Genomic DNA, 24272 nt, shown 5'->3' with positions numbered 1-24272 from the left:
TCAGAGGACCCGGGGCAGAGCAGGTGGAGGTGCTGGAGAGAGGAGCAGAGGGCGGGCGGTGTGTGCCGAGCCTGACCCGGGGCGGCTGGGGAGGCGGGCTGAGCAGCTCACGAGCACTGCACCCACGGGGGTCTCCAGGCCCTTCCCGTTACCAACTCAGGCCCCTCTTCTGCACGGAGACAGTTCCAGGCCAGCCTCTCCCAGGCCAATTCCCCATCAACCCAGGCCCCCACGTTCCTACTTCTGAACGCGGGGCCTTCTCCTCGTCCTTCTTTCTTTTTTCAATTTTTATTTTTTGGCAGTGCCGGGGATAGAACCCAGGGCCCCACACGTGCCAGGCAAGTGCTCTTCCGCTGAGCTGCACCCCCCAGCCTGTTCCTGGTATTTTGCTGGTGGATCCTGCAGGGAGCGTCTTAGCTTCTCTCCTGACCCGAGTCAGATCTCCCAAGAGCCAGGCTCCATGTCCGTTTCTGTGTCCTCCCACCGACACCCAGCAGGAGCGACCACCCACGGGCCTGGGGCCTCACCTCAGCGTCCAGAGAGCAGGGACCCTGGGAGCGGGCACCAGGAGGCAGGTGGGGCACTAGGAGGGAGGGGGGTGGCAGGTTCGAGAGACCCAGGAGTGAGCAAGCAAGGACGCCCTGTCACCCCAGGAAGGCTTCGTAGTCCATGTACCAAACCAGCTGGCCGGAGCTGGGAAGCACGCCTGAGATGGGCCACTTCCTGGGCTCCTGGCCCACACGGCTCACCAGCATGGTGATGTCACGCTTTGTCCGGCCCATGACCAGGACGGCCACCTTCTTGGCCCTGTTGATGAGCGGCAGGCTGAGGCTCATGCGCTGGTGCGGCCTGAAGGGGCTCTGCGTCAGCACCACCAGCTGCTCGCCGTCCAGGCCCGTGGGCGACTGCGGGAAGAGGGAGGCCGTGTGCCCATCGGTGCCCATGCCCAGCAGCACCAGGTCGAAGCTGCTGTTGGCCACCAGGGCCGAGATCTCCCCGGCATAGGTCTGGGCACCCTGGTCCTCTTCCGCGCACAGCCGCTGGTGCAGGTGCACCGGCATGGGGTGGATATTGTAGTAGGGCAAGCGGATGTGCTGCAGCAGGTGAGCCTGCAGGCCCTGGAAGTTGGAGTCAGGGTCCGACAGCGGGACGCAGCGCTCGTCCACCAGCCAGAGGTGTGTGTGGGCCCAGGGGAAGCTGTAGTGGCCCATGGCCAGCTGCTGGAACAGGGCGATGGGGCTGGAGCCACCCGACAGCGCCAGGTGGAACTTGCCGAAGTGCTGCACGGCCTGCAGGGCAGAGGCCTCAATGTCGCTGGCCAGCCTGGAGATCAGCTCCTCAGGCCAGGCCGAGATCAGCGGGCTCTCTCGGTACCTGGCCCTGAGGACCTGGAAGTCACTGGGCTTGGGGGCCGACCCCGGCCCTGGGACCAGCTGCTCGGGCTGCTGCTGGGAGAAGGACAGGTGGCCCCCATTTAACTCCAGGTCCAACAGACAGCCGGTGTCTGCTCCCCCCGGGTAGAGGCGCGGGACCTCATGGGCCAGGCTGTCCAGCAACGGGGTCCAGAAATCCCAGGAAGCCAGCAAGTTCTCTGTGGTGATGAAGGATTCTTTCCGGCCGTGGAAGATGTGGGACAGGAGGATGGAGTAGGCGTCTCGCTCCCTCAAGGGGCTGTAGGCATAGAAATCAGACAGGGGGCGACCCAACACTCGGAGCCCGGGCCTCTCCTGCACTTCCGCCCAGCTGTGTGCAGGCAGGGAGGGCCTGAACAGGTTCCGGCTGACCAGGATGGCTGGGTGGCTCAGCTCGCCATGTCCGATGTGGAAGATGATCTGCCGGGGCAGACACGGGCTCTGCTCTGGGGCCCAGTGCCTCTCGTGCTGGATGCAGAACGCCTGGTTTTTGAACAGGACCCGCACATAGCCCACTCTCTCGTCCAGGGCCTTGCCAGACATCAGGGTGAAGGGCACACCCTCCCAGCGCAGGCTGTCCACATGCACGAGGACACCTGGGACAGGGAGAGAGCGGAGCATGACGTCCCAGCCTGCCATACACCCCAGGGCCCTGTCGGGGCTCCTGTTAGCCTCCCCCCACCCCCGGGCCCTGCACCTCTTTGGTATCTCCCTTTCCCAACTGTGGCTGGGACATCAGATCCCCGAGGGCCCCTGAAACCCCTGCTCCAACTGGGCTGGCAGGCTGCAACCTGGAAACTCAAGGAGTCCCATCCCCTGCAGGGAAACAGGTGGGGGATCCTCCTGCTTTGCAACACTCAGGATGCCTGAAGCAAGGTCAGGTGTCAGGTGGGGAGGGGCCGGGTGCAGGGAAGAGACTGCAAGAGGCATGCGTAGGGTGCACGTGAGTGCGCGTGCGTGATGGTGTCAGGAGCCAGACCCATGTCCACGTTCCAAGCCTGGCTTAGTGTCAGCCTCACGAGCCTCTTGACTCCTCGCCCGCAGGATGTGACGCCGGCCCCTGCCCTGTGGATCTGGGCGTGAGGACGGCAGTAGCCTGTACGAGTGCCTGATACATCTTACGGGCTCCGTGCGCAGCTACTGCTCCTGCGAGTGGTCACCACCCTCTCCCAGAGCTCCGGAACCATCCAGAAGGCGGCTCTGAGGGCATCTGCCCACAGCGTCTCGAGCTGTAGCCGGGCAGTTTCCACCTACTTGGGAGGCCAGACACAAACCCCGCCAGGGCCAGCCCGGCTCTGTCCTCATAGGCAAAAGCCTCCAGGGAGCATCCACAGGGCTGGCCCGGACAGAGGCAGGCGTGAGAGCACCAGCTGGACGCCAGTTGCCCAGAGAGGGCCAGCAGGTGCCTCCCAAGCTGTAGATAACCACAGGGGCGGAGGAAGGTGACAGTGCCCTGACCACCCTAGTGCCAGTCCCACCTCGACCCCCTCCACCTGGAAGCACAGGGGCCAGGTTGGATGGCTGCATCTACCGGCAGCCCGCACCCCAAAGGCCCCACCCTGGGGCGCACCTGCGAAGGTGGGAGTCAGGCTGTGGAAGCCCTCGGGCTTCTGCAGCTCCCTGCGTGCCTGCGCGCTATAGGCCTGGTACTGGCCCACCACGGCGCTGCCCTTGTTCAGGCCCCTCAGGCCACGGAAGGCTTCGAGCTTGTGCTGCAGCACGGCCGCCGAGCTGCTGACATTGAGCGGCAGCTCCATGGCCACCAGCATGAGGATCTCGGTCAGGTGGTTCTGCAGGACATCTCGGATGACGCCGTACTCCTCGTAGAAGCTGATGCGACCTGGGTGGGAGGGGGCGTCATCGAGAGGGTTCCCGAGGTGCCACAAGACCCCGCCCACACACTGGTCCTGGCATCTGCAGTCCTAAGACCCCAGACCCAGACGGGATGACAAAGCAAACCACGGGAGAAGTGGGGGGAGTCGTGGGGCCACTGCCCTTCGCGAAAATGCCCCCAAGAGAAAGCGACAGTCCTTGGGCCTCTTGGGGATCAGCATGGGAAGGGTCTCGTCTCAGATAGAACTGGCAGGCAGTGGCCAGCCTCTCACCCTCCTCCCTGGCCCCGGCCTGCAGGGGTCAGCAAAGGCATCACAGGGACAGCTGGGCACAAAATCCCACCGCTGCCTGGTGTGAGATCTCGGGCGAGTGACTTGGCTTCTGTGTCCTGCCAGTAAGTGGGGCTGATGAAGGCCAGCCCAGGACCCACGCGCACTTGTGCCCGGAGTGGGGAAACAGGAAGGAGGAAAAAGGAGATGAAATTTCAGCAGCTCTTGACAAGGTGATGGGAGGTCAGAGGAAGCAACACTGGAGGGCACAGAGCACAGCCAGCATTGCCCACTGCCCCTGGTACAACGCTGCCCCTGCCACACAGCACCCTGCTCAACCAGCAGGTGCACACGGCAGCCACCTGCTTGTCCCTGCTCTGCCAGGAGGAAGGAGTCCGGGCATGGGGCCGGGAGGGCAGGGCCACCCCGCCACACGGTCCATGATTCCAATGCAGACAGCACCCTCGGAACTCAGGGCTCAAACATGCCACCTCCCTCAGCGTGCCACAGCTGCCCCGGCTTGGAGACACCCAGCCCGGGCACCATGTCACCCACCGAGAAAGCGGACATCAAGGCAGGAAGAGTCACCATCCACCACAATCACGGGATGCTGTGCCAGTGTCAGCTAGGACACACTGCCAGCCTTCTCAGCAGCTGCTGTCCACACCCCCTCAAGGTCCCAGCTCCCAGGAGCTCTGGCCCTCCTGCAGGCCCTGTCTTCACCAGGCCCATCTGACCTTAATTCAGCGCCCCATAGGGGCAGCCATGGCATCGTCACCGCATTCCTAGTGTCTAAGCCAGAGCTGCATTCCTGCAGTGGACAGCAGAGAGAACAGACCCACATAGGCCCTGACACATCACGCCACGAGAAAGAGGCATGACCACTGGTCAAGTAAAACTGAATCTAGGGCCGGGGATTTAGCTCAGTGGTTCTGCCGCCTGCCTTGGAAGCAAGGACCTGAGTTCAATCCCCGGTACCCAAAAAAACCAAAAAAACCCAAATCTTCAGGGAGCCAGAATAAACAGATGTGGCCAAAATAAACAGAACTCTAGTAAGTGAAGTATCACTGGCAATCAGAAATTCAGCCGGTGGATTTTACAGACTCAGAAGAGATGCATCCGTGAGCAAAAGACAGATCTGAAGTCAGTGGCTGGGGCGGGGTGTAGCTCAGCGGCTCAATAGCAGTGAACACCTAGCATGTGTGAGGCCCTGGATTTGGTCCGCAGCACCCGGGGGGAAAAAAGATCAAGAGGGACAGAAAAATCTGTACCTGGACACACACAGCACAAGACTCCCCATCAAAATTAAACAGTGGCTCGTTTAAGGAATCAGACACAGAAAGAAAGAGGAATTCAGGCCTCGAAAAGGAAAGGAAACGGGAGGAAATGCAGGAAGAGATGCACAGGAGGAAAATGTTCTGGGGGAGCAGGGCGGGGTGGGGTGGCTGGAGATGCAGCCCTGTGGCTGGGAATTGCCTGGTGTGCAGGAGGGCCCTGCACAGAGGCCCTGGGCTCCCTCACGACACTGCAAAATAAATGAATAAGCAAGTAAGAAGTGCACTGGGGTTGGTCACGGCACAGTTTTATACACCTCAGGGCCAGAGCACCCCTCGGGGGGACATCCTGGGTCCTCGGCACCTGCCCTGACCCTCCAGCCAGCCGCACAGTGACAGAACCAGGCTGGGCCAGCGGAACAACCTGCCCTGAATTCAGCCCTGTGGTCCGTTCCCGGCAGAGGCACTGGCACTGTGGGCGAGAAATGAGGCCCCACACAGCCTACTTGCTGGACAGCACAGCTGCTTTGCTCTTCACCAGAGTGTGAAGGGTGGCTCTGGCTGGGGCCGCCAAGCCCTGAGATATGGGGGACAATCAGCCCCACAGTACCAGCGGGGCTCCCCGTCCCCCTGGGGTCCTGAGAAGACATGGTGGGAAGACGATGATATCAACATACAAGGGAAGAAAACAGAATAAAGGTGTGTCATGCACGTGTGCCAACTCCCTACAAGGGATGCAGTCTTTGTGTGACAAAAACAGGTACTAATAGGGCCGGGGATTTAGCTCAGTGGTTCCACTGCCTGCCCTGCAAGCACAAGGACCTGAGTTCAATCTCTGATACCAAAAAAAAAAAAAAAAAAACCTGAAAATACCAACAAATAAAGAATTTCAGCCCATGGATTCCTCAAAACAATAACATAAAAGCAGATTCCACTATTGCCCCCACTTGGCAATATAAAGAAACGAAGGTTCAGAGTGGGTGGTGACATACCCACAGTCACACTGCTGGTAAACAGTAAAGACGGGATTTGAACCCAGACAGGTGAGTCCAGAGCCTGCAGTTCTTACCGCCAAAACACCTCCTGATACTAAGCTCAGCATGAGGCTGGGCAGCACGACTCGGAGCACAAGCTGTGCTGGGTCCTGGAAGGAGGGTGCGGGTAAAGGTCAGAGGTCAGAGGCTCCAGTGGCACAGCAGGTAAAGGGTGAGGATTTGTCCCCGGAGCTGAGGTTAAACTTGCCTCAGCTGCAGCCCCGAGTGCCTCACAGGCCCAGGGACCAAATCTTTCCTTGGTCAGCAGGAGTGAACAGTGGTTTCTTCAGTGTAGTCTTTAATTTTCTTCCTTTTTTTGTCTTTTTCCTTGTGGTGCTGGGGCTGGAACCCAGGGCCTTGCTCATGCTAGGCAGCGCCCTACATGGAGCTCTGGCCCCAGTCTCTGTTTAATTTTTAAATGTATGCAGATAACTCAGATTTTTTTTTTTGGTACTGGGGATCGAACTCGGGTCCTTACACTTGCACAGCAGGTGATGAAACCACTGAGCTAAAGCCCCGGCCCTGATTTATTTTTTTGTGTGTTCTTTTGTTTTGTTTTGTTTTTGGTACTGGGGATCGAACTCGGGTCCTTGGGCTTGTGCTTGCGCAGCAGGCAATGAAACCACTGAGCTAAATACCCGGCCCAATTTATTTTTTTAAAAAAACTGTGTCTTAGAGAAATGTGTGTGTGTGACTCTGCCCCAAGCCTTGTCCGGGGCGAGCAGCAGAAGCCTCCGAGGGTGGCTTGGGGATAACATGGTAGCCTGGCTGGCAGAAGCACAGCAACTGAGAACAGATGCAACGAGCCTAGAGGGGAGCTATGAGAAGCTCTTGACTTCCAGCAGTTAAATGAAGTTTATTCCCAGAGAAGGAAGTGCACACCTGTAATCCCAGTACTTGGGAGGCTGAGGCAGGAGGATCACTGTGAGTTCAGGGCTAGGCTGAAATAACAGTGAAACCCTATCTCAAAGAAACAAAACAAAACAAACAAAAAACTTCCATTTGGTATATCAGATGTATCTGAAACATAAATGAAGGCTGTGTTTAGTTCTGGGTCTCATCCCCAAGACATCTCATTACGTATATGCAAGTATCCCAAAACCAGGGGAAGAAAAATGCAAAACACTTTTGTTGGGCCGGGGATTTAGCTCAGTGGTTTTGCCACCTGCTGCACAAGCGCAAGGACCCGAGTTCGATCCCCGGTACCAAAAAAAACACCAAAACTCTTTTGCTTCCAAGCACTTCAGATAAGCAATACTGCACGTGTATATCCCCACCATAAAATATTATTCAAGAATAAGAAGGCATGAAGTACTGATCCACGCTGCAGTGGGGATGTGCTTTGAAAATATCATGCTAAGTGACATCAGCCACAGGCAAAGGCCACACAGTGCATGATCCACGTACGAAATGTCCAGAATAAGCAAACCCAGAGGCATAATGTGGGTGGGTGGCTGTGGCCACTGAGAGGACAAGCCTGCTTCTTTAGAGGATGAAGAACGTGTTCTAAGATGGATTCTGGTGCTGTATGGACAGCTGTGAATATGAGAAACCCCTGGGTGACACTCTTTCCCTGGGTGGATCAAACGACGTGGTGTTTAAGAAGTTCTAAGAGTAGGGAGGTTGGAGCCACCAGAGAGGTGGCCCAGGAGGTCCAAGTTGTCTGCAATCTGCAAGACAATGGGACAGAGATGGGGCCTGGGTAATGAAATCCACTTTGAGACAGTGCTTGCTGCATTCAAAGGAAGTGACAAAGGCCAGAGCAGTGAAGGACCTGGGAAGTGCAAAGGCACAATTTAGTGGATGAATAAGAACCGCTCGCCGCCGCCTGCCTCACAAGCACAAGGTCCTGAGTTCGATCCCCGATACGAAAAAAAAAAAAACGGTTGGGGATGGGCAGGAGCCAGGAGTGCAGCACTGACCATGATCCAGGGTACGTGTGTGGCTGGGGCTGAGGACAGCTCCGCAGTCTCTGGCCGGGTCTCAGGCAAGCGACACCAGCACACGTACAGAAAAGGAATAGACACTGCACCTCTCACGGTGTTGCTGTTAGGGTTAGGGGTTCATACAGACACGGGGCTGGGCAGGGGCCCTGGCACGCATGAGGAAGCCAGTTGGTACTTCACTATTAGAGGGCTGGCAGGAGAGAGGCTACCAGCCAGGCAACCCAGGGCACATTGACCATCTGGAAATAAAGCACGGAGAAAAAGATGCACTGGGGATGCAGCTCCAGGCCCCGAGTTTGCCTAGCATGTGTGAGGCCCTGGGTTCAACTCCAGGACCACCATCAAACAAACGTTAGGAAAGGAGTTGATACTTTTGATGATGCGCTGTTTAACTAAAGGAACTGCAAAGGTCAGCACAGCTGTAAGACAGGGCTTGGAGAAAACACCAAAGGTGGTGTGAACTGGATCCCACCAAGCCCGAAATACGCTCCATGGTGAAAGCAGCTATTTATACCCACTAGAGAGATGGGCGGGCGGGAAGGTGTAGCTCAGTGGCAGCACACTTGCCACACATGAACATGGTCCCGGGTTTGGCCCCCAGGACTGAAAAGAAAAGAAAAAAAGCAAGAAAGAAATGGGCCACCAATCTACCCAAGTCACCCTCTTGGTGTCAAATCCAACTTCAGACATATTCAAATAAGGAAAAAAATGTGTTTTACACAATCAATGGCTCACAGCAGACTTAAGCATAAAGAGGACAGAGCTTTAGAAACAGATGAGTTTTAGATGCAGAGAATGCCACGGAGTCCTTAAAAGCCCTATTATCTGCTTACTATTCATTAATTTAGTGAATCCCTAAGTGGCCCTTTGCTATTTTTAGTCCAAGCCTCCCCACTGGGGAGAAGCCTGCAGCCCGCCTGCCGCCTGCCTGGGTGGGTTTGCTACCCGCTGGGTCGAGCAGAGCTCCTTTGATTCCAGCTGCAGGCAGCGCCTGTGCTCAGCAGACAGCCTCTGGGTTCACGGCTCTGCTCTCACCTTTTCCAGTTCAAGTGCAGGGACGAGGTGGTGGCCAGCAGTCGAGCACAGGGTGCAGCTCATTGCTGTCACCACCAGTCCTGTGGGCTGATTTTTTCCTAAAACTGATCTGCATCGGCCCCTCGTTTCCATAAGGTTGAGGGCTAAAGCCCAGCAGTATTTGTAAAGAACAGAAAAATGTCCAAGCAGTTTGGACAGAGAAAGAGAGCCCCGTGAACTTGGGTCCAGAGCGTGTCTGAGGTCCCAGGGGAAAGCCAGGGGCCCCTCAGTCACCGCTGGGTCCTATGAGATGGCCGAAGAGCTGGAGAGCGTCCTTGACCCTCTGTCCTACCGATACCACTGCAGACATGTGCTTCAAGGGACAAAAACAAAGTTTTAATGCTCATAAATGTTGTAGAATTAGATGCTGGCTGTACAACTTTGTAAACATACTAAAAATCACTGAGTCCCACTTTTTAAAGGGTGAATGTTTATGGTATGTGAATTTTATCTCAATTTTTACAAAAACCGAGGAAACACCATTTAAAATACCAAATACGAGCAACAATCAAAATGCCTAATGACAGAATTTATATCACAGAATAAATGAGAGAATTTATTCTGGGACACTGAAAAAACTGAACAGAAATGAGCGATTAAAAGATGTATTAAGCTGATTGTCAATACATGAAGATTTAAACACATACATGTGTGCATATGTGAGAGAAATACTAGGTAAGGATGGACACATAGAGTATTACAGGCCAATTACAGGTCTTTATATCCTAATCTATCCCAGCTCACAGAACACAGATGTAAGGACACTGCAGGTGCCTCTCCCTGCACATCTGGAAGGAGGACAACATTTCCATTTGTGAAGAAGTTCCCCAGATGTCTGATTTAATCCTCAAAGTCATCCCCCTGGGTGCTAGGGGGTCTCAGCACTGTACCAAGGTCACCACCTTCAATTGGAGTGGGAACCCCGCCCCTCACTGCTTCCCTGCTACGAGATCTGGGTTTTCCCAGTAAAAACAGATACTTTAAAAAAAAGAAAAGAGAAGAAAAACAACTAAAAGCAGCTGCAATCCCTGCCAATATCTTCTGGGATCACTAAAAATAGAGACCCAGGCCAAGGGGAGAGGCTCAGCTGCTAGCTGGCGCCAGCTTACCATGCAGGGGGCTGGCGCTGCCCGAGCTCAGCCCGAAGACAGCGGCAGATGGGCTGGGAAATTGCTGGCCCTGCAGAGCACGTCTCCTGGCACCCGGGCTGGGGGCAGTATGGCTGGTGTGGACTTGGAGGGCCCTGCTGCCTCGGTCCCTGGGTAAGAGGCACGGAGCAGTCAGCCCAGTGCTCAAGGGTGACCCCGATCACGCTCCTCTCCCCTCGGTGGGGACAGGGAGTCTCCCCAGCGGGGACATCCTCAGGAAGCCTCCCACCTGGGAAGGCTTCTGCCCAGAAGGGAAACTGGGGCAGCAGAGAAAGCACCCTGAGCCCAGGGGCCAAATCTCTGTCACGAAAGACCAGGCTCCTCCTCCAGTCTGCAGAGCCTTTTCTGCATGCTGAGGGCCAGCCAGCTCGTGGCCACATACAGGTCACGGTCATGCCTATGGCCCCTGCTACTGCACCAGGAGAACCTGGCCAGGGGCCCAGGGCATCTGGGGCTCTTGGGTGCTGGGACTGCCAGGAGCAGCCCGGGGACAGACTGCTGGGAGCTGGTACTGAGGGATGGCTTCCTCCTCCTCCACCCCACCCAGGGGAGCAGGAGCCCGCCCAGACTCTGCAACCATCTCCTCCTCATCCAGAGGCTGCAGCAAAAGGAAAAAAAAAAAACAAAAATGCAGAGGGGCAGGAGCCAGGGAAGCTGCTGTCACCCGTTTGGATGTGGGTGTACGGGGCTTGGAAAGACTTCCAAATGACCTTGCAGGTCCCAAGTCCCTCTCCCAGGGCTGCAGCCAGGTTGGACGAGGACAGTTCCGCATCCCAGCCTGGCCTGCAGCCCCTCCCGTCCCGCTCAACACGGGAGCAGCTGGGCCAGTCAGGGCTGCACACCTGCAGGGGACAAGTGGGGACCCAGCAATGCCTGGCAGGGCCCGTGGAGAGGGACAGCTGGGGGACTCGAATCCTCCCCAGGAAGCAGCAGCCCAGGCTGAGCCCACCCAGTTGCACCTGCCCCCTAAGCCAGCGCCCTGCAGCCAGAGGGGTCTCCCCAGTCCCACCGGCCTCCTACCCCATCCCCAGGGCACACCCTGGGCCTGTGCAGGTGGCCAGTCCTCTCTCCCCGGCCTGAACTAGAGCCAAAGCAGGACAAGGCGACAGTGCGAGCTGTGTTCGCATCTCCAGAACTGCACGGGGACCTTCTTGGGACAAAACTCGTCCTTCAGGGCCAGGGATTTAGCTCAGTGGCTCCGGCGCCTGCCTTGCTAGCGCAAAGTCCTGAGTTCGATCCCCCGTACCAAAAACAAAAAAAATACAAAACTCGTCCTTCAGGCAGGCACATGGGAAGAAAAGAGCACGCGCACTCGCTCTGTTGCCAAAGTGCCCTGTGTCCCAAGCCCTCTTGCTGAGATGTGAGCCCTGACAGTCGCCCTGTTACCACTTGCTCTGGGCCTGCACATACAACTGAGGGTGGTCTGGCTGTGACATCTGTCGCCCCACTGATGGCCAGGGTTGATCTGGCTGATCTGGCTGGCCAGGTGGGGTCCCCTTCCTCCCTCAGTGCTCCACATGCGCCCCTCCCGAAGCTGTGCACTCGGTGGAAGACAACCGTTTCCTCGGTCAAGGGTATACGAGGACCTTTGGTCCCCTGCTAGAACCTCCAAACAAGCTCTCAGCCAACCGGGGACACCCAAGCCCAGCACAGCTGCAGGCCCAGCCTAAACAGAAACTTGGCTCATCCCTTTTGGGCCCCACCTTTGCTGGCTAAACCCCAGGGATGAACGAGCAAGCGAGTGGAGCCCTGGCTGAGGGTGCAGAGCCCCACTGAGTGGGAAGCATCATTTAGGGGCCCAGGAGCAGTGAGACCCACTTGCTGCCAAGGCCTTGCAGACAGAGCCTGGGGGCTTCTCCCTCAGGGGCAGGAACAGCCAGTCAGGCAAATGCTGGGGTTCAAACCCAAGCTCCTCCCACCACAGGCTCACCTGGGCCAGCAGTTCTGCTCAGGCTCTGCCTGTGTCTCTGTCGAGACCTCTGTCTTTCTCCAAAAGCCAGAGGCACCTTTGCCAGAACAACCAGGCGTCCAGGCTGCCGAGCCCCCAGCTCCAGCCCCACAGAGAACCCAAGTGCCATGCAGTAGCCAGAAGGAAGTGAGTGCCAGGGTGGCAGAGCTCAGAGCTAGCAGTGCCCCCAGACCTCCTGACCTCTTGGCTTTTTCCCACTCACGATGGGCACAGGAAGTTGCTCCCATAAAGGTGGGAGGATAGGAAACTGGTCTTCCAGGCTTGCCAGTGACAGGGCCAATCGAGGCAGTGGAAAGAGGTGCAGATGGGGTGGCAGTGTCACCTCCACCCACGCCCCCTGGGAGGTGTCCTTCAAGGCCGGGCTGGAAGTCCTGCCTCTCGCAGCACGGCCTGCCTGCAACCCCTGTGCTGGAGCTGCCCCCACCCCGTTAACCTTCGGGCGACCAGGGGAGGGCAGAGGCTGGGTCCCCACTTCTCCTGTGCAGCCCCTGACTCTCCATAGTGCTTCTAGCACTAAATACACATCACCAAAACCTTTTCCTTATCATTCCTACCTCATATCACAACGGGGGAAATGAAGAACACAATAAGAAATAGCTACTATTTATTATCATTATCATTATTATTATTGGGTAAGAACCAATGCTTTTAACGCGGTCATAGCTCAAAAACTGTGATACCAGGCTGGGGATTTAGCTCAGTGGTTCCGGCGCCTGCCTCACAAGCACAAGGTCGCAAGTTCGATCCCAGCCAGGTACCAAAAAAACAAAACAAAACAAAACTGTGATACCATTCCAGAGCTCAAGGTGACCTTAGCTGCTGTCACCTACAAAACGTGCTCAGGCCACAGCCAAGGAAGTGACTCGCCCAGGTCACCCTGCTGGAGGCAGACCCAGGGCTAAGAACAGGGGCCCGGACCCCAGGGGGCACTGTTCATTCGCTATTTAACCAGCACCGCTGAGGTGCGTGCCCTCCTGCAACCAAAGCTGGTGGGGAGAGACAGAGGACAGGGAATGACAAGGACAGCACAGCGAAGGGCCGGGCAGGGAGTCTGCTGCACTGTGAGTCAATAAAGGCTTCCATAGTGCTAGGACAGCACACGGGAGGGCTGGGGAGAGGAGGAAACAGAGAATCCCTAGGCAAAGCCTGCCTCGAGCAACTAGAGGTGTGCAAAGCCCTCGCATGGCTCTGGTGGTGTCCATCGCTCTCGCCTAAACCCAGGCCAGAGTCCAGCCCTTGCGGCTGGCCACCCATTTGGGTGTCCACGCCAGGTGCGTGTCACCACACCAAACGCCCCTATGGGTAGCAGTGACAACGTGAGTTCTTCCAGCAGGCACCCTGCAGACTGGCTGGCTGCAGAGCAGGGCACACAGCAGGCCCGGGAGGCCAACCATGCACCAGCAGAGCCTCCCGCTCCAGCCCACAGGGCCCACACTGTGCCTGACACCACAGCATGTGGGCCACTCACGCACCTTCTGCATCCACGGTCTCCTTCATGATGATCTCCACCCGCTCCACATGGTGCCGGTTCCAGAGGCCATCCAGGGCCTTGCGGTTCTGGTCTCGGAAGGGCAGGATCTGAGCCACAGCCTGCCAGGGAGGAAGAGCATCACTCGCAGCTCTGCTGGGACTGGGGGACCCAGGAGTGCTGGCTCCCAGGCTTTAGGCCGCCATCCCTGCTCAGTGGGGCCAAGCACTCTCGGAAGAGCTCCTGCACTCCAGGGTTTCACAGTCCAGTAAAGATGCCACAGGACCAGGCTTGGTGGCGCACACCTGTAATCCTAGCACTTGGGAGGCTAAGACAGGAAGACTGCTGCAAGTTCAAGACCAGCCTGGACTCCAGTGACACCCTGCCTCAAACAAAACAAAACAAAAAAAGATGCCACAAACAGAAGCGACTTGAACAGTTACTAGCCACAAAGAACATTTGAGAATTACCTCTGTCCTCTGACTACCAACTTTTAATAAAAGAAAGGTATTTCAATGCCAAAAATGTAGCAAGAAAAGCTACCCAAGGAATGCACTTGGTATTTCCTCTCCTTTTGAAGTTAACAAGTGAAAACCTCACCAGGACTGGCCATGGCCAGAGACTACTCTTTGGGACTGTTACTATGGCAACTGCCCGGGCTGGATGGAAAGCCAAGCCTGCCGCACGTAATACCTGGGGCCGACTCATGGCCAGCTCAGTAGTCTGTGGACCCAAGAGCATAGCTGCCATGAGCCCTCTGCTCAGGCTGCTGGGCTGAGTGCCCTGGCCATGGACCTGTCAGCCCCAGGAGATGCCCCAGGCTCCTGCCTTGGGGCTTGGCTGAGCTTCGTGGGCTTAGGGTGCCCAGTGCACCCAATCAGTTTCAAGATCTTGTTACCAGCCATCTGGCTTAAAACAGAATTTAGGAAGAAAGGGATTCTGAAAAAGGCAGATGGGTACAAGATAAGGAAGCTAATTCTGAATCCCAAGGCTCCTCAATGGGAAGCCATGGCCCTGGGCCACCTCCGTAGAGAAGGCAAGGCAACGCTGAGAATTACAGCCCAGATTCTGGCCAGGAAGAATGGGGACAGGGATACACAGAGAACAGGAGGCTGGACACACAGACAAGAACTGGGGGGCCCCTGGCTTTCTGCTCCCTCCCTCTTCGTGTCCATCTGTGGAAAGATTGTGGGGTTCAGCATCCACAAGGCCTGGGGCCCTCCTGATTCTACAATAAGTGGTGGGCCCTGCTGACGAGGTCCCCTGGCACCTGCAGGCTCCCAGCTGCAGCTCACCTGCTTGCCCAGGTAATGGTCCACCCGGTACATCTCCTCCTCCTGGAAAAAGCTCCCAAGTTCAGTGGCCAGCTGCTGGGCAGAGAGGTGGTCATGGCCAAAGGGTTTCTCAAAGACAACCCGCAGCCAGGCACCCGGGCCTGGCCGGCAGCTGCTGTTGATGTTGCGGGCAATGTCCACATAGGCAAAGGGTGGCACGGAGAAGTAGAAAATCCTGCCAGCCTCCCGGAGGTCCTCTTGCTTGACCTGTGCCTCAATGTCCTTGCTCAGTGTCCGATAGTCTTCGGCTGTCTTCAGCTGGCGGTACTGGCTCAGGCGCAGGAACTGATCCTTGAGTTCAGCACAGTGACTAGGTGCCATGTCACTGGGGCAGGAGAGGGATTCCAGGGCCTTGGCCATCAGCTTCCAGCCCTGCTCGGGTGCCGTCAGAGCAGCCCCATGGAAGCTAAAACTATGGTCCTTCCCCACCTCGTCCAGGTAGAGCTGGAACAGTCCCTGCCACAAGTACTTCTTAGCCAGGTCCCCGGTCGCTCCCAGCAGGACGATGGAGACGTGTCCCCGGAGCTCCTGGGCCTGCAGGCAGCCCACGAGGGCCACGCACATGGCCACCGTGAGCATCTTCCAAAGGCCTGGGTGCCTGGGTGCACGGGAAAAACAGACAAGGGTTCAGACGCGCTCAGCTGGCTGGCATGGGAAGCAAACAGACGTCTAGGGTATCGAATATTTCCTGCCTGGTGAGAGCCAGACTCAGGTTTCCTGGGAAAACGTTACAGGCCCGTGGTTTCCCCTCCCTCCTGGGCCGCGAGGCATCTGTGCCAGGCAGTCAGCAGTAGGAAGCCTGCCCCGAAAACAGGAATTATGCCTGGAAAAGTCATGGGCCACGCAGTAGAGACAGGTCATTCTGCTGCCAAGAGCCTGGGCAGTGGCAAAGCCACCCGAGACGCTTCCAAGGAGGCTGAGGCTGGAGCATCCACTGTGTGACCTCAGCCAGTGTCATCCACAAGGGTGGACCAGGCAGGTGACCCTAGCCCAGGAGTGGTGGTCTCAGGGGATGGCTGAGTGGCATGAGGATGACCTCTTCTCACCCCTTGCTTGGCTCTGGCCCGTGTCTACTGGACTCCACACACAAAATCACTACTCACAAGGGCTCAGTGTAGGGATTAAGCATGGATCCTGGGTCCGGGGTTGTGGCCCGGGCAAAGGTTCTAGGCTCGAACCTCAGCACTGCAAAAGGGAAAGAACAGACTATGGGACTCACTGCCTGACTGTAAATCCCTATCTGACTCCTTCATATTGGACAGTTATTCAACCTGGCTGCATCTCCATTTCTCTAGCACAAGTTAATGTTTAGAATATGTTTGGGCCAGCGTCTGCCACCTTTGAAGCGCCAAGTAATGGCAGAGGTTCTGATGGAACAGTGACGATGGCAGCAAATGTCTAGGTGTCCTGTGTGCCCGACATGGAACCCCTACTGCGGTGCGTTAGGTCTCCCCACACCCACAAGAGAGCCCTGAAGAATCACACAGAGCAGATTCCATTCCAGTCGCCCCTTTTGCAGATGGAAAAGCTAAGGCTTAGCTGGATGAAGCTCCCACAGTGAGAAAGTGGGGTGCAGGGACTGATGAGCTCCTCGGCTCCCAGGCAGTCCCATGCCTGGAGCCCCTGGGAACAAACCTGCCATGCCACCTGCTTTCAGCCTGATTCCAAGCAGTGCCAGTTCTGAGCAGGTCACAAACGCTCAAGTTTTTGCTTTCTCTGGCCTCTGTGCAGGGTCCATGTGTGGATCTGTTCCCCCTGACCCCCAGGTCTCTCCTTCCCCATGGAGGCTGGGCTTTGGGGAAGGAACAGAAGGAAGACGGGAGAGAAGGCATCGTGCCTGGCACCATGGCCATCGGAAGTAGATGGTGGAAACAGGGCCACATCTGGGGTAGGAGAGTGAAGGAGAAACCAGGGTGACTGACGGCATCATTCTATGCCAGCCTCACCACCTGGCAGAGGGTGGACAGGACCTGCAACAGCCACAGCAGGCTGTCATACAGATAGGGAAACTGAGGTTAGACAGGAAAACTGGACTTATGAAACGCCAGCTTGCTGCCCACCATGCCTGCACAGAGGGCCCGAATTCCCTTCCCCTGCTCCATCTGCCCAAGGTGGCCCTAGTCACGGCCAAGCCAAGACGAAGGCCCGGTAGGTGTCCACACTGGAGTCCACTGGACAGCTGACATCGCCCCGATCGTAGGGCCCTCCCAGGCGCCTCCGTGTTTCCTCTCTCGCTCTCCTCAGCTGCTCTTGCTCCCAAATGCAGACAGACCCCAGGACCATTCTACTTCCTGCTCCCCGGTCCCTGTCCTTGGCCCTCCCGTGTTTTTCTCCACTGGAAATCCCCCTGCCCAGAGGGGAGGAAAAGCTGCAAGGTCAGTTCGGGAGAGCAGAGTGGCAGGGAGAAATCTGAAGCCCAGAGAACAGCCTAGAGAACAGCAAGGTGCCAGCTGGCAGCTTCGTCTCAAACTCCTAATCAGATCCTGGGAGCCAGGGCTCCGGATGCACCTGGCACAAGGGAGGAGCGGGTGGGCAGGTGGGGGAGCCCAAGGCCAGCACCCCACCCCCAAGGAAAGCCTGGATGGATGGCGCCAGGCCCACAGAGCCTCTGCCCTCTAATTAACCCAGTTCCTGCTCCAAAGGCCAAAATCCTCCCCACCCATCCCTGGCCCAGGCAGTCACCTTTATCTTGTATGTCCCCAGCCTTCCTGTAAGCACACACAGAACCAGCTATTTCTCTTTCTTTCTTTCTTTCTTTCTTTCTTTCTTTCTTTCTTTCTTTCTTTCTTTCTTTCGAGACAGGGTCTCCCTTTGTAGTACAGGCTGCCTCTAAACTCACTATGTAGCCCAGGCTGGCCTCAAACTCACGGTGATCCTCCTGCCTCAGCCTCCCCAGTGCTGGGATTACAGGCTGTGCCACTGTGCCTGGCTCAAGTACCAGCTATTTCAACACGGTTGCTTACTCTGGTTGCTCAACAGCTCTGTCCTAAATCAGCATAATCAGCAGTATAGGTAGGGTTTGTGTGTGTGTGTGTGTGTTTTTATTACCAATGTTTTACCCTGAACAATGTTGCTCAAACTTTCAATATGTATTTGAATTTCCTGGGATATTCTAAAATGCAGATTCTGGGGTGGGGGACGTAGCTCAGTGGCACCGGGCCTGCCTGGCAACCACAAGCTCCTGAGTTAAATTCCCAGTGCTCCCCTCAAAAATAAAAAATAAAATGCTGATTCTGAAACAGAAGCTCAGGGAAGGGACCTGGTCCAAGAAGCACACTTTGAGCACCAAGCTTCCAGAGTGCTGAACAGGGCATCGGAACCAACATGAACACATCTGAATGGGGCATGGTGCCGCACAACTGTGATCCCAGCTACTTTGGAGACTGAGGCAAGAGGATTCCAAGTTAGAGGCCAGCCTGGGCAACTTAGGGAGACCCTGTCTCAAAGTAAAAATAGGAATTTTTTTTTTAAAAGGCTGGGGATGCAACTCAGAGACAGAGCACCTGCCTAGCATTCGAGAGGCCCTGGATTCAATCCCCAGGGCTGAGGGGTGGGGGGCAAAGGCACACACCTGGTCCTCCGTCCTCTACTCACATCACCCAGAAAATGCAGCTGTGATTCAGCAGGTGCAGGGCAGGTCCACATATGGCTTATTTCCAAACAGCCTTGGCTGGTTTTCTTGACCCAATCCTCTGAAACAACTGAGTCAAATAATAAGCCCCGTGTTGAGCAAGTAGTCAGCGTGTGCAAAGGAAGAAACTGGGAGGAAATGCACTGTGAAGTGGCAAACCCCGAGCCTGGCTCGCTGCAGTAAGCGGCTTCCTTAGGCAATAGCAGCATGCAATCTTGGGGCCTCAGGCCTTGGGCTCCACACTGCTAAACCCTCAGGAAAACTGGTCAGCTTGAGTCCTGGTTTCTCCATCTGTGAAACAGGACCGATGCCACCAACCAGAAGGAGGGAAGGCTGTGTGGAGGAACGGGATGGTGCATGTGATAAAATCATTACACAGCGTTCACAAATTGAACCAATTACACGTAAGGCAGAGGCGAGGTCCTGGGAAGACAGAGCACCGGCTTTCTTCTGTGATCCACACTGCCTCCCTCACACTGCGAGGCTGGACCCTTTCAGGCCTTACTTCTCCCCGGCTGTCTCACCTGCTCTGACAGGGAGATAAAATAAATCTACCAAAACTGAAGACTTGAAGTTCGCCAAAAAAGCCCAGAAGCAGCCATCTAATAACTGATCCGACGATGAATTTTTTCCTCTCTTTTTTAAATTAAGAAATTGACACGAAAACCTTTAGTGAGAAGTCTGACACAGTGGAGGACAAGGACAGGGTACTGGATTGGGAACTAAAAAGTGTGGTCCTTCCTGTCCAGGCCAGGGACACCACGTAACCTTGAATGAGTCATTAACCCAGTGGGGCCTCAACACCTTCTCCTAGGAAAGGAGTGAGTGCAGCGGGGATATTTTACTGCCACTCATCCTATGTTTTCCAAGGAAAAGGGCCCCCATCTTGCAATCATCGAGGTGCTTCTGCCTTCCTGAGCTGCAGGGGGTTGCTTTGAGGGCTGGGAAAACAGGGTGATACATTATGATCAAGTAGCTGGCTGCCAGTGGCCTTCAAAAGTTAAGACTTGGGAGAGGAGGGCACATTCCCATTTGCATCAGTCCTGCAAGAAACCAGCTAGCGATGTACCTGCCCGAAGTGTGGCAGGGTGTGGGGCAGTGGGGGCTCCCGGGTAGCTGTGAGAGGCTCTGGCTGCTCCCCCGGAGTCGGGATGAACTGTGAGTGCCGGCGGCCAGTCCCCAAACCCAGGGCTGCCCACCTCCAGTCTGGGGCCAAGCTGGGGCAGACTCACTTGTTCGATAAGGGCTTCGATACCATCGCAGAAGGGGGGGCCCCAAGCTGGCTCTGGTCCTTGCTTCTGCCCAAGTAGGAGAGGACACACGCCCAGTGCCAGCCAGGTCTCCCAGCAGAGCAGCTACCCATCAGCACAGGTGGAGCCGTTCCGAGGCTGTGCCAGGCTCACACAGGGCAGGAGGACGGTGCAGGGGAGAAGGGTGGGGTGCCACTGGTGTCCCCTGTGTTTCCCTCCCAGCCCCCACAGCGCCTCTGCAATGCCGCCTCTGGTGTAGGGGGCAGGAGGAGGGACGCGTTCTCCGAATCACAGCAGCCTGTTAGTATGTTCTTTAAAAAAGGACATGGGAAGAGCCCTCATTCCCTCATTTAACTGAGGGTTAAACCCAGGTCTCGTGCATGCTAAGACAGCTCTCCCGACCAGTGAGCTATGCCCTGTGGCCCACACCTCTTTAGGGACCAACTGTGGCTCACCAGAACCAAGGATGTGCCAGAACCACTGTGTACCAACGTACAAGATTTGATTGATAGATTGTCAGGAATTTTTGAAGCCAGTTGTTAAATAGCCATTCTTAAAAATGAAATTATACAAATGTATAATTAAATAATTTATGTTAAAACAAAAGTAGCTGGGCGTGGTGGTGCACAGCTGTAATCCCAGCACTCTGGAGGCTGAGGCAGGAGGATCGCCACAGGTTCACGGCCAACCTGAGCTACATAGTGAGTCCACGGCCAGGCTGAACTGCATAGCGAGATCCTGTCTCAACTCCCTTCCCGCAAAAATTACCAAAAACAAGTAATGAACAAAACTCAGGACCTCCTCATCATGTAACAACTCTTCCCTGTCATCTTCGCCCTGACATTACCCACAGCTACTGCAGCTGGAAGGTAAAGACGGTCTACCGGGTGCGCCTGAGTTTGGCTGGTGTGGGACTATTTCCCCACTCCCGGCCCCCGCCCCGCAGAGCCCACTGATAAACATTCACCAGGGCACAGCTGCGTGGGTGTGCCAGGCTGGACTTTCCCCCTGAGCTCTGGCCTGGGACTATCGACCATGTTAGTTGGACGCCCACCAGATTTAACTGCGTCAAAACTGAGCTGATTCACTCCCCGCCCTGGCTCACACAAAGTTCCCCCGATTCTCAGCAAACAGCAGCTCCACCCTTCCGGGTGTTTAGGCCCCTAACCCTGGGGCAAACCTGATGGCTTCTGTCTTCAAACTGCACCTAGAAAGCAGCTGCTTTTCCAACTTCCGCCCCGCCCCAACTGCCCTGCATCTATAGTTCAGCCTCAGCACCACAGTCAGGGGGATCCCTCCTACCATGGGTCGGACTCTATCACTCCTCTGTTCAGAGGTCCGAAGGGTCCATGTGTCCTGGCCTCCCACCAGTCACTTCTCTGACCCACCTCCTACTATGCTGCCTCTCTGTAGGACCCAGCTGCCCATGCTCCTGCCTCAGGGCCTTTGCACCTGTTGTACCCTCTGCCTGGCCTACCTCCCCCCACTGACGTCCACACGGTCCATGCCTCACGGGCTTCAGCTCTTGGTTGAAATAGCACCTGCTCTGTGAGGCTCTCAGGCCACTCTGCTGCACTGTGACTCTGCCCCTACATCTCACACTCTCCATGCCCTTCCCCTGTTACTGATCTCTGAGACACATATACGCTGGTGATTCCATTTATCTTGCTAACTGTGTGCCCTCTTGCCCCCCAAGAAAGGAAGTTCAATGAGGACGGGAGCTCTTGTCTGTTTTGCCCACTGCAATATCTCCAGGGCCTGGCACAGAGAAGGCTTTCTATAAACATTTGCTGGAGAAAAATAAAGAAATAAATTTCATTTGCACAAATAAATAAATTGAATCCCACTGTCACCTTGTATATGAGGGCCCCCATGGGAATGAAGGCACGGGGAAGAGCAGGAAGGGGGATCCAAGCACTGCAGCCCAGCAGCTGCTTACGACTCGCTCTAACACTATTAATACTAAGAGCTATTTATAGAGGGTTCCACCAGACGCCCAACACGAGGCCGACACTTTGACATGAATCACACCGCTCAATTCTCACAACTCTGTGAGGCCGCTACTAAAATCAACCCCACGTTTAGCGCAAGGAGAGGGGAACTGAAGGTACAGAGAGGTAAAATAACCTGCTGCCGGCCAGACAGCTCGGAGGGGACAAGGTTAGAATATAAGCAGTCTGGTTCCTCTGCTAACAAACCACCTGTGAAGTGTGCGGCGGCTCTGCCCCCACAGGTGAAACTGAACACATTGTCTTAGACAACAGTTCTGCTTCTCCTCAAGACAGGAGCTACAGCGGCTGGGCCTGGACCAGCTCTGTCACTTGCGCCAGCCGGCTGGGAGCAGCCCTGCTCCGGGGACGTCAAGATGCCTGGAACACTTGCGGCTGCTAAGGGGTGCCCACCTCCTGTCCACTTGGCCAGCCACTCACACTCCCTGCTTCGGGCTTTAGAGGAAGACTGCGTGCGGAAGCCTGAGTTCACCCCATAAAACCCAGGAGGCTCTGGAGACAGTTTCTAGAGACCAAGTTCAGCAGCCAGGTGGCCTCAGACAAGTTATTTAACCTCTCCGTACCTCTGCCACAGAACAGGAAAACCGCTGGGTTACAGGCACACACGGAGATAATCCTGGTAAGGCACTGAGCAAATGCCTGGCAGACAGGAAGCACTCAGAAATGTTAGCTTCCAGCATGGAAAGCTAGCACCGCGAACCAAGGCACTTCCTGCCAGCTTCTTGGAACAACTAGAAAATCGTGTGAGCATCTCACCTCACCAAAAATGACAAGGGATGGCTCGTGACAGCTTACCTGCATCTTCCCACCATGCCAATAAAATGCAAAAGGGGGACAATGTTGGCGTGACTGAAATGTCCCAACCTCAGTCCTTAGAGGTTTATCATGTGGCCAGGAGAATAAAAAGTACAAAGGGGAAACCTCTCTGGTGGCCCTGCCCCCTGAGCTTCATTGCTCTGGGCCGCTTTCTCCAGCTGTGAAATGGGGACGATTTACCCCTCTTAAGGTCTGGCCAGAACAAACCAGATCAAGATGCACCCAAAAACGCTTTGGCGGGACACGGTGCCGACAGATCTCCTGAGCCACTGTCACCTGACCCCCGACTCAGGACAGAGAAAAGCAACACCAGACACCTGCTCCTGGCCAGGTCCGCGTGCTTGGGATAGGGGCTGGCGCCAGCCGATGACATTTTGCCTTGTTCAGATTCCATAAATAGATGGAGTAGCGACCAGGCCACAGATGATAAAGATTCCCTTCCATTTCCCTTTGAAATGGTCCCAAACCGTCCAGACAGTAACTTAGTAAACTCCAGTCTTTAGATAAAAACAAATTTCGTACAAGTGCAGTTTTGTGTTGAGCAGTCTTGTGTTTCAAAGAAACCCCTACACCACGAGCTGTCTGAAAGCGGAGCTCTGCTGCCGCCAAGAACAGCACTTCTATCTGGTGTTCCCCAAATTTCCCAACAGATTCGCCTCCTGAGCTGGGAATCCCACCGGCCAGCCATCGCTGCAGAATGCAGACTAGAACTTAAAAAGTGCCCGTTCCACACCACTCTCCGGTCCTCTGCTACCTATCCCGGGAAGAAGCAGGGCAGAGATCCCGCCCTTCTGGCGTGTCCAGGACCCTATTTCTGGCTCAGCCCTGCAGACCTCCCGGAAGCCACTCCCTGGACCTGCGTATCGTATCGGAAACGCTGTCTGCAACCGAGGGCCAAAGCCCGGGGGAAGCACAGAGCTCCATCTTTGGACGTCATTGCAGGAAGCCTAGCAAAGGGGCGTGCGGGGACCTCGGGTGACCCCGGAAGGGCCCCGGTCGCCCCCTAGGGACGCCCCCGGCTGGGCTCGGCGGGTGGCGACCCCGTACTAAGCGCAAGGAGGCCGGGCGCGCGGGGTCGCGGCCCAGCGAGCGATCGGGGTGCAGCTTACTTCATCCGCGGAGGCCCGCGCCGCCTCTTCCTCGGGGTGCGCGCGACCAAGTGTGGCCCGCGTCGGGACCCAGCGTGCCCGGCCTTGGGGCCCCGGGCGCGCGCCGTGGCCCGCGGCGAAGGACGCGCGCGCGCGCAGCGGCCGCCAGCCGGGGGCGCGTGGAGGGGCGGGGTTTGGCGGCTCTACCACGCCTTGGTGTGACGTCACCGGGGAGGGCGAGGCCTCGCTATGCTGCTCCCACCTCTGGGTGCTCCGTCCTCGCCGCTGTTCCGGGAACGGCACACGCTCCCAGAGATGCCGAGGCACCTGGCTCTGTCGAGGAGGAGCCCCGTGGCCTGGTTTCTGGGTCCTGCTCAGGGACTGGCACAGGTCATCTGACCTCTCCCGCCCTAATCCTAACCCCCATCCGTGGGATGTGCGGCCCGGTGCATCCCATCGCCAACTCCCAGGCGTGGTATTCAAGGGTCGGGGCGCACTCTTGCCACGGCCCCACCAGACGGCCTCGATCTCACACTCATAGTCCCTGTGTCGGGGAGACTGCCCACCTCTGAACAGCGGGTGCGGTGGGAATACCTCCCCTAGAGGTGACTGGCAGGACAAAGGCTGAGGAATGGAGGCTTGTACCTGTGGGACGTTAACAGACAGGCCTGTAATCTTAGCCCTCTGGGAGGCTGAGGCAGGAGAATCACAAATTCA

General features: G+C 56.3%; 1 protein-coding gene across 10 annotated transcripts; it reads right to left on the bottom strand.

Moving 5' to 3' along the window:
* Positions 1 to 269: 269 nt before the first annotated feature.
* H6pd (hexose-6-phosphate dehydrogenase/glucose 1-dehydrogenase) lies at positions 270 to 23732 on the bottom strand. Of its 10 annotated transcripts, XM_004863661.4 has the most exons (7): positions 19625 to 21979; positions 18333 to 19435; positions 15865 to 15946; positions 14723 to 15359; positions 13432 to 13549; positions 2983 to 3252; positions 270 to 2008 (listed from the first exon to the last, which is right to left on the bottom strand). In XM_004863661.4, exons 3-7 carry the CDS (start codon positions 15888 to 15890, stop codon positions 645 to 647), a joined length of 2415 nt encoding a protein of 804 aa, XP_004863718.1. In that variant the 5' UTR covers positions 15891 to 15946; positions 18333 to 19435; positions 19625 to 21979; the 3' UTR covers positions 270 to 644. The 10 variants fall into 10 exon arrangements, with proteins under 10 accessions (XP_004863718.1, XP_012920582.1, XP_087070737.1 ...); XM_013065128.3 differs by lacking the exons at positions 18333 to 19435; positions 19625 to 21979 and adding an exon at positions 23577 to 23695; XM_087214611.1 differs by lacking the exon at positions 15865 to 15946.
* Positions 23733 to 24272: the final 540 nt, after the last annotated feature.

Source organism: Heterocephalus glaber, unplaced genomic scaffold, assembly GCF_053883595.1.
Source record: "Heterocephalus glaber isolate CG9 unplaced genomic scaffold, H.glaber_assembly_v1.0 deba00001447, whole genome shotgun sequence".
Taxonomy (NCBI): Eukaryota; Metazoa; Chordata; class Mammalia; order Rodentia; family Bathyergidae; genus Heterocephalus; species Heterocephalus glaber.
This window is presented reverse-complemented; position numbering and strand designations above follow the sequence as displayed.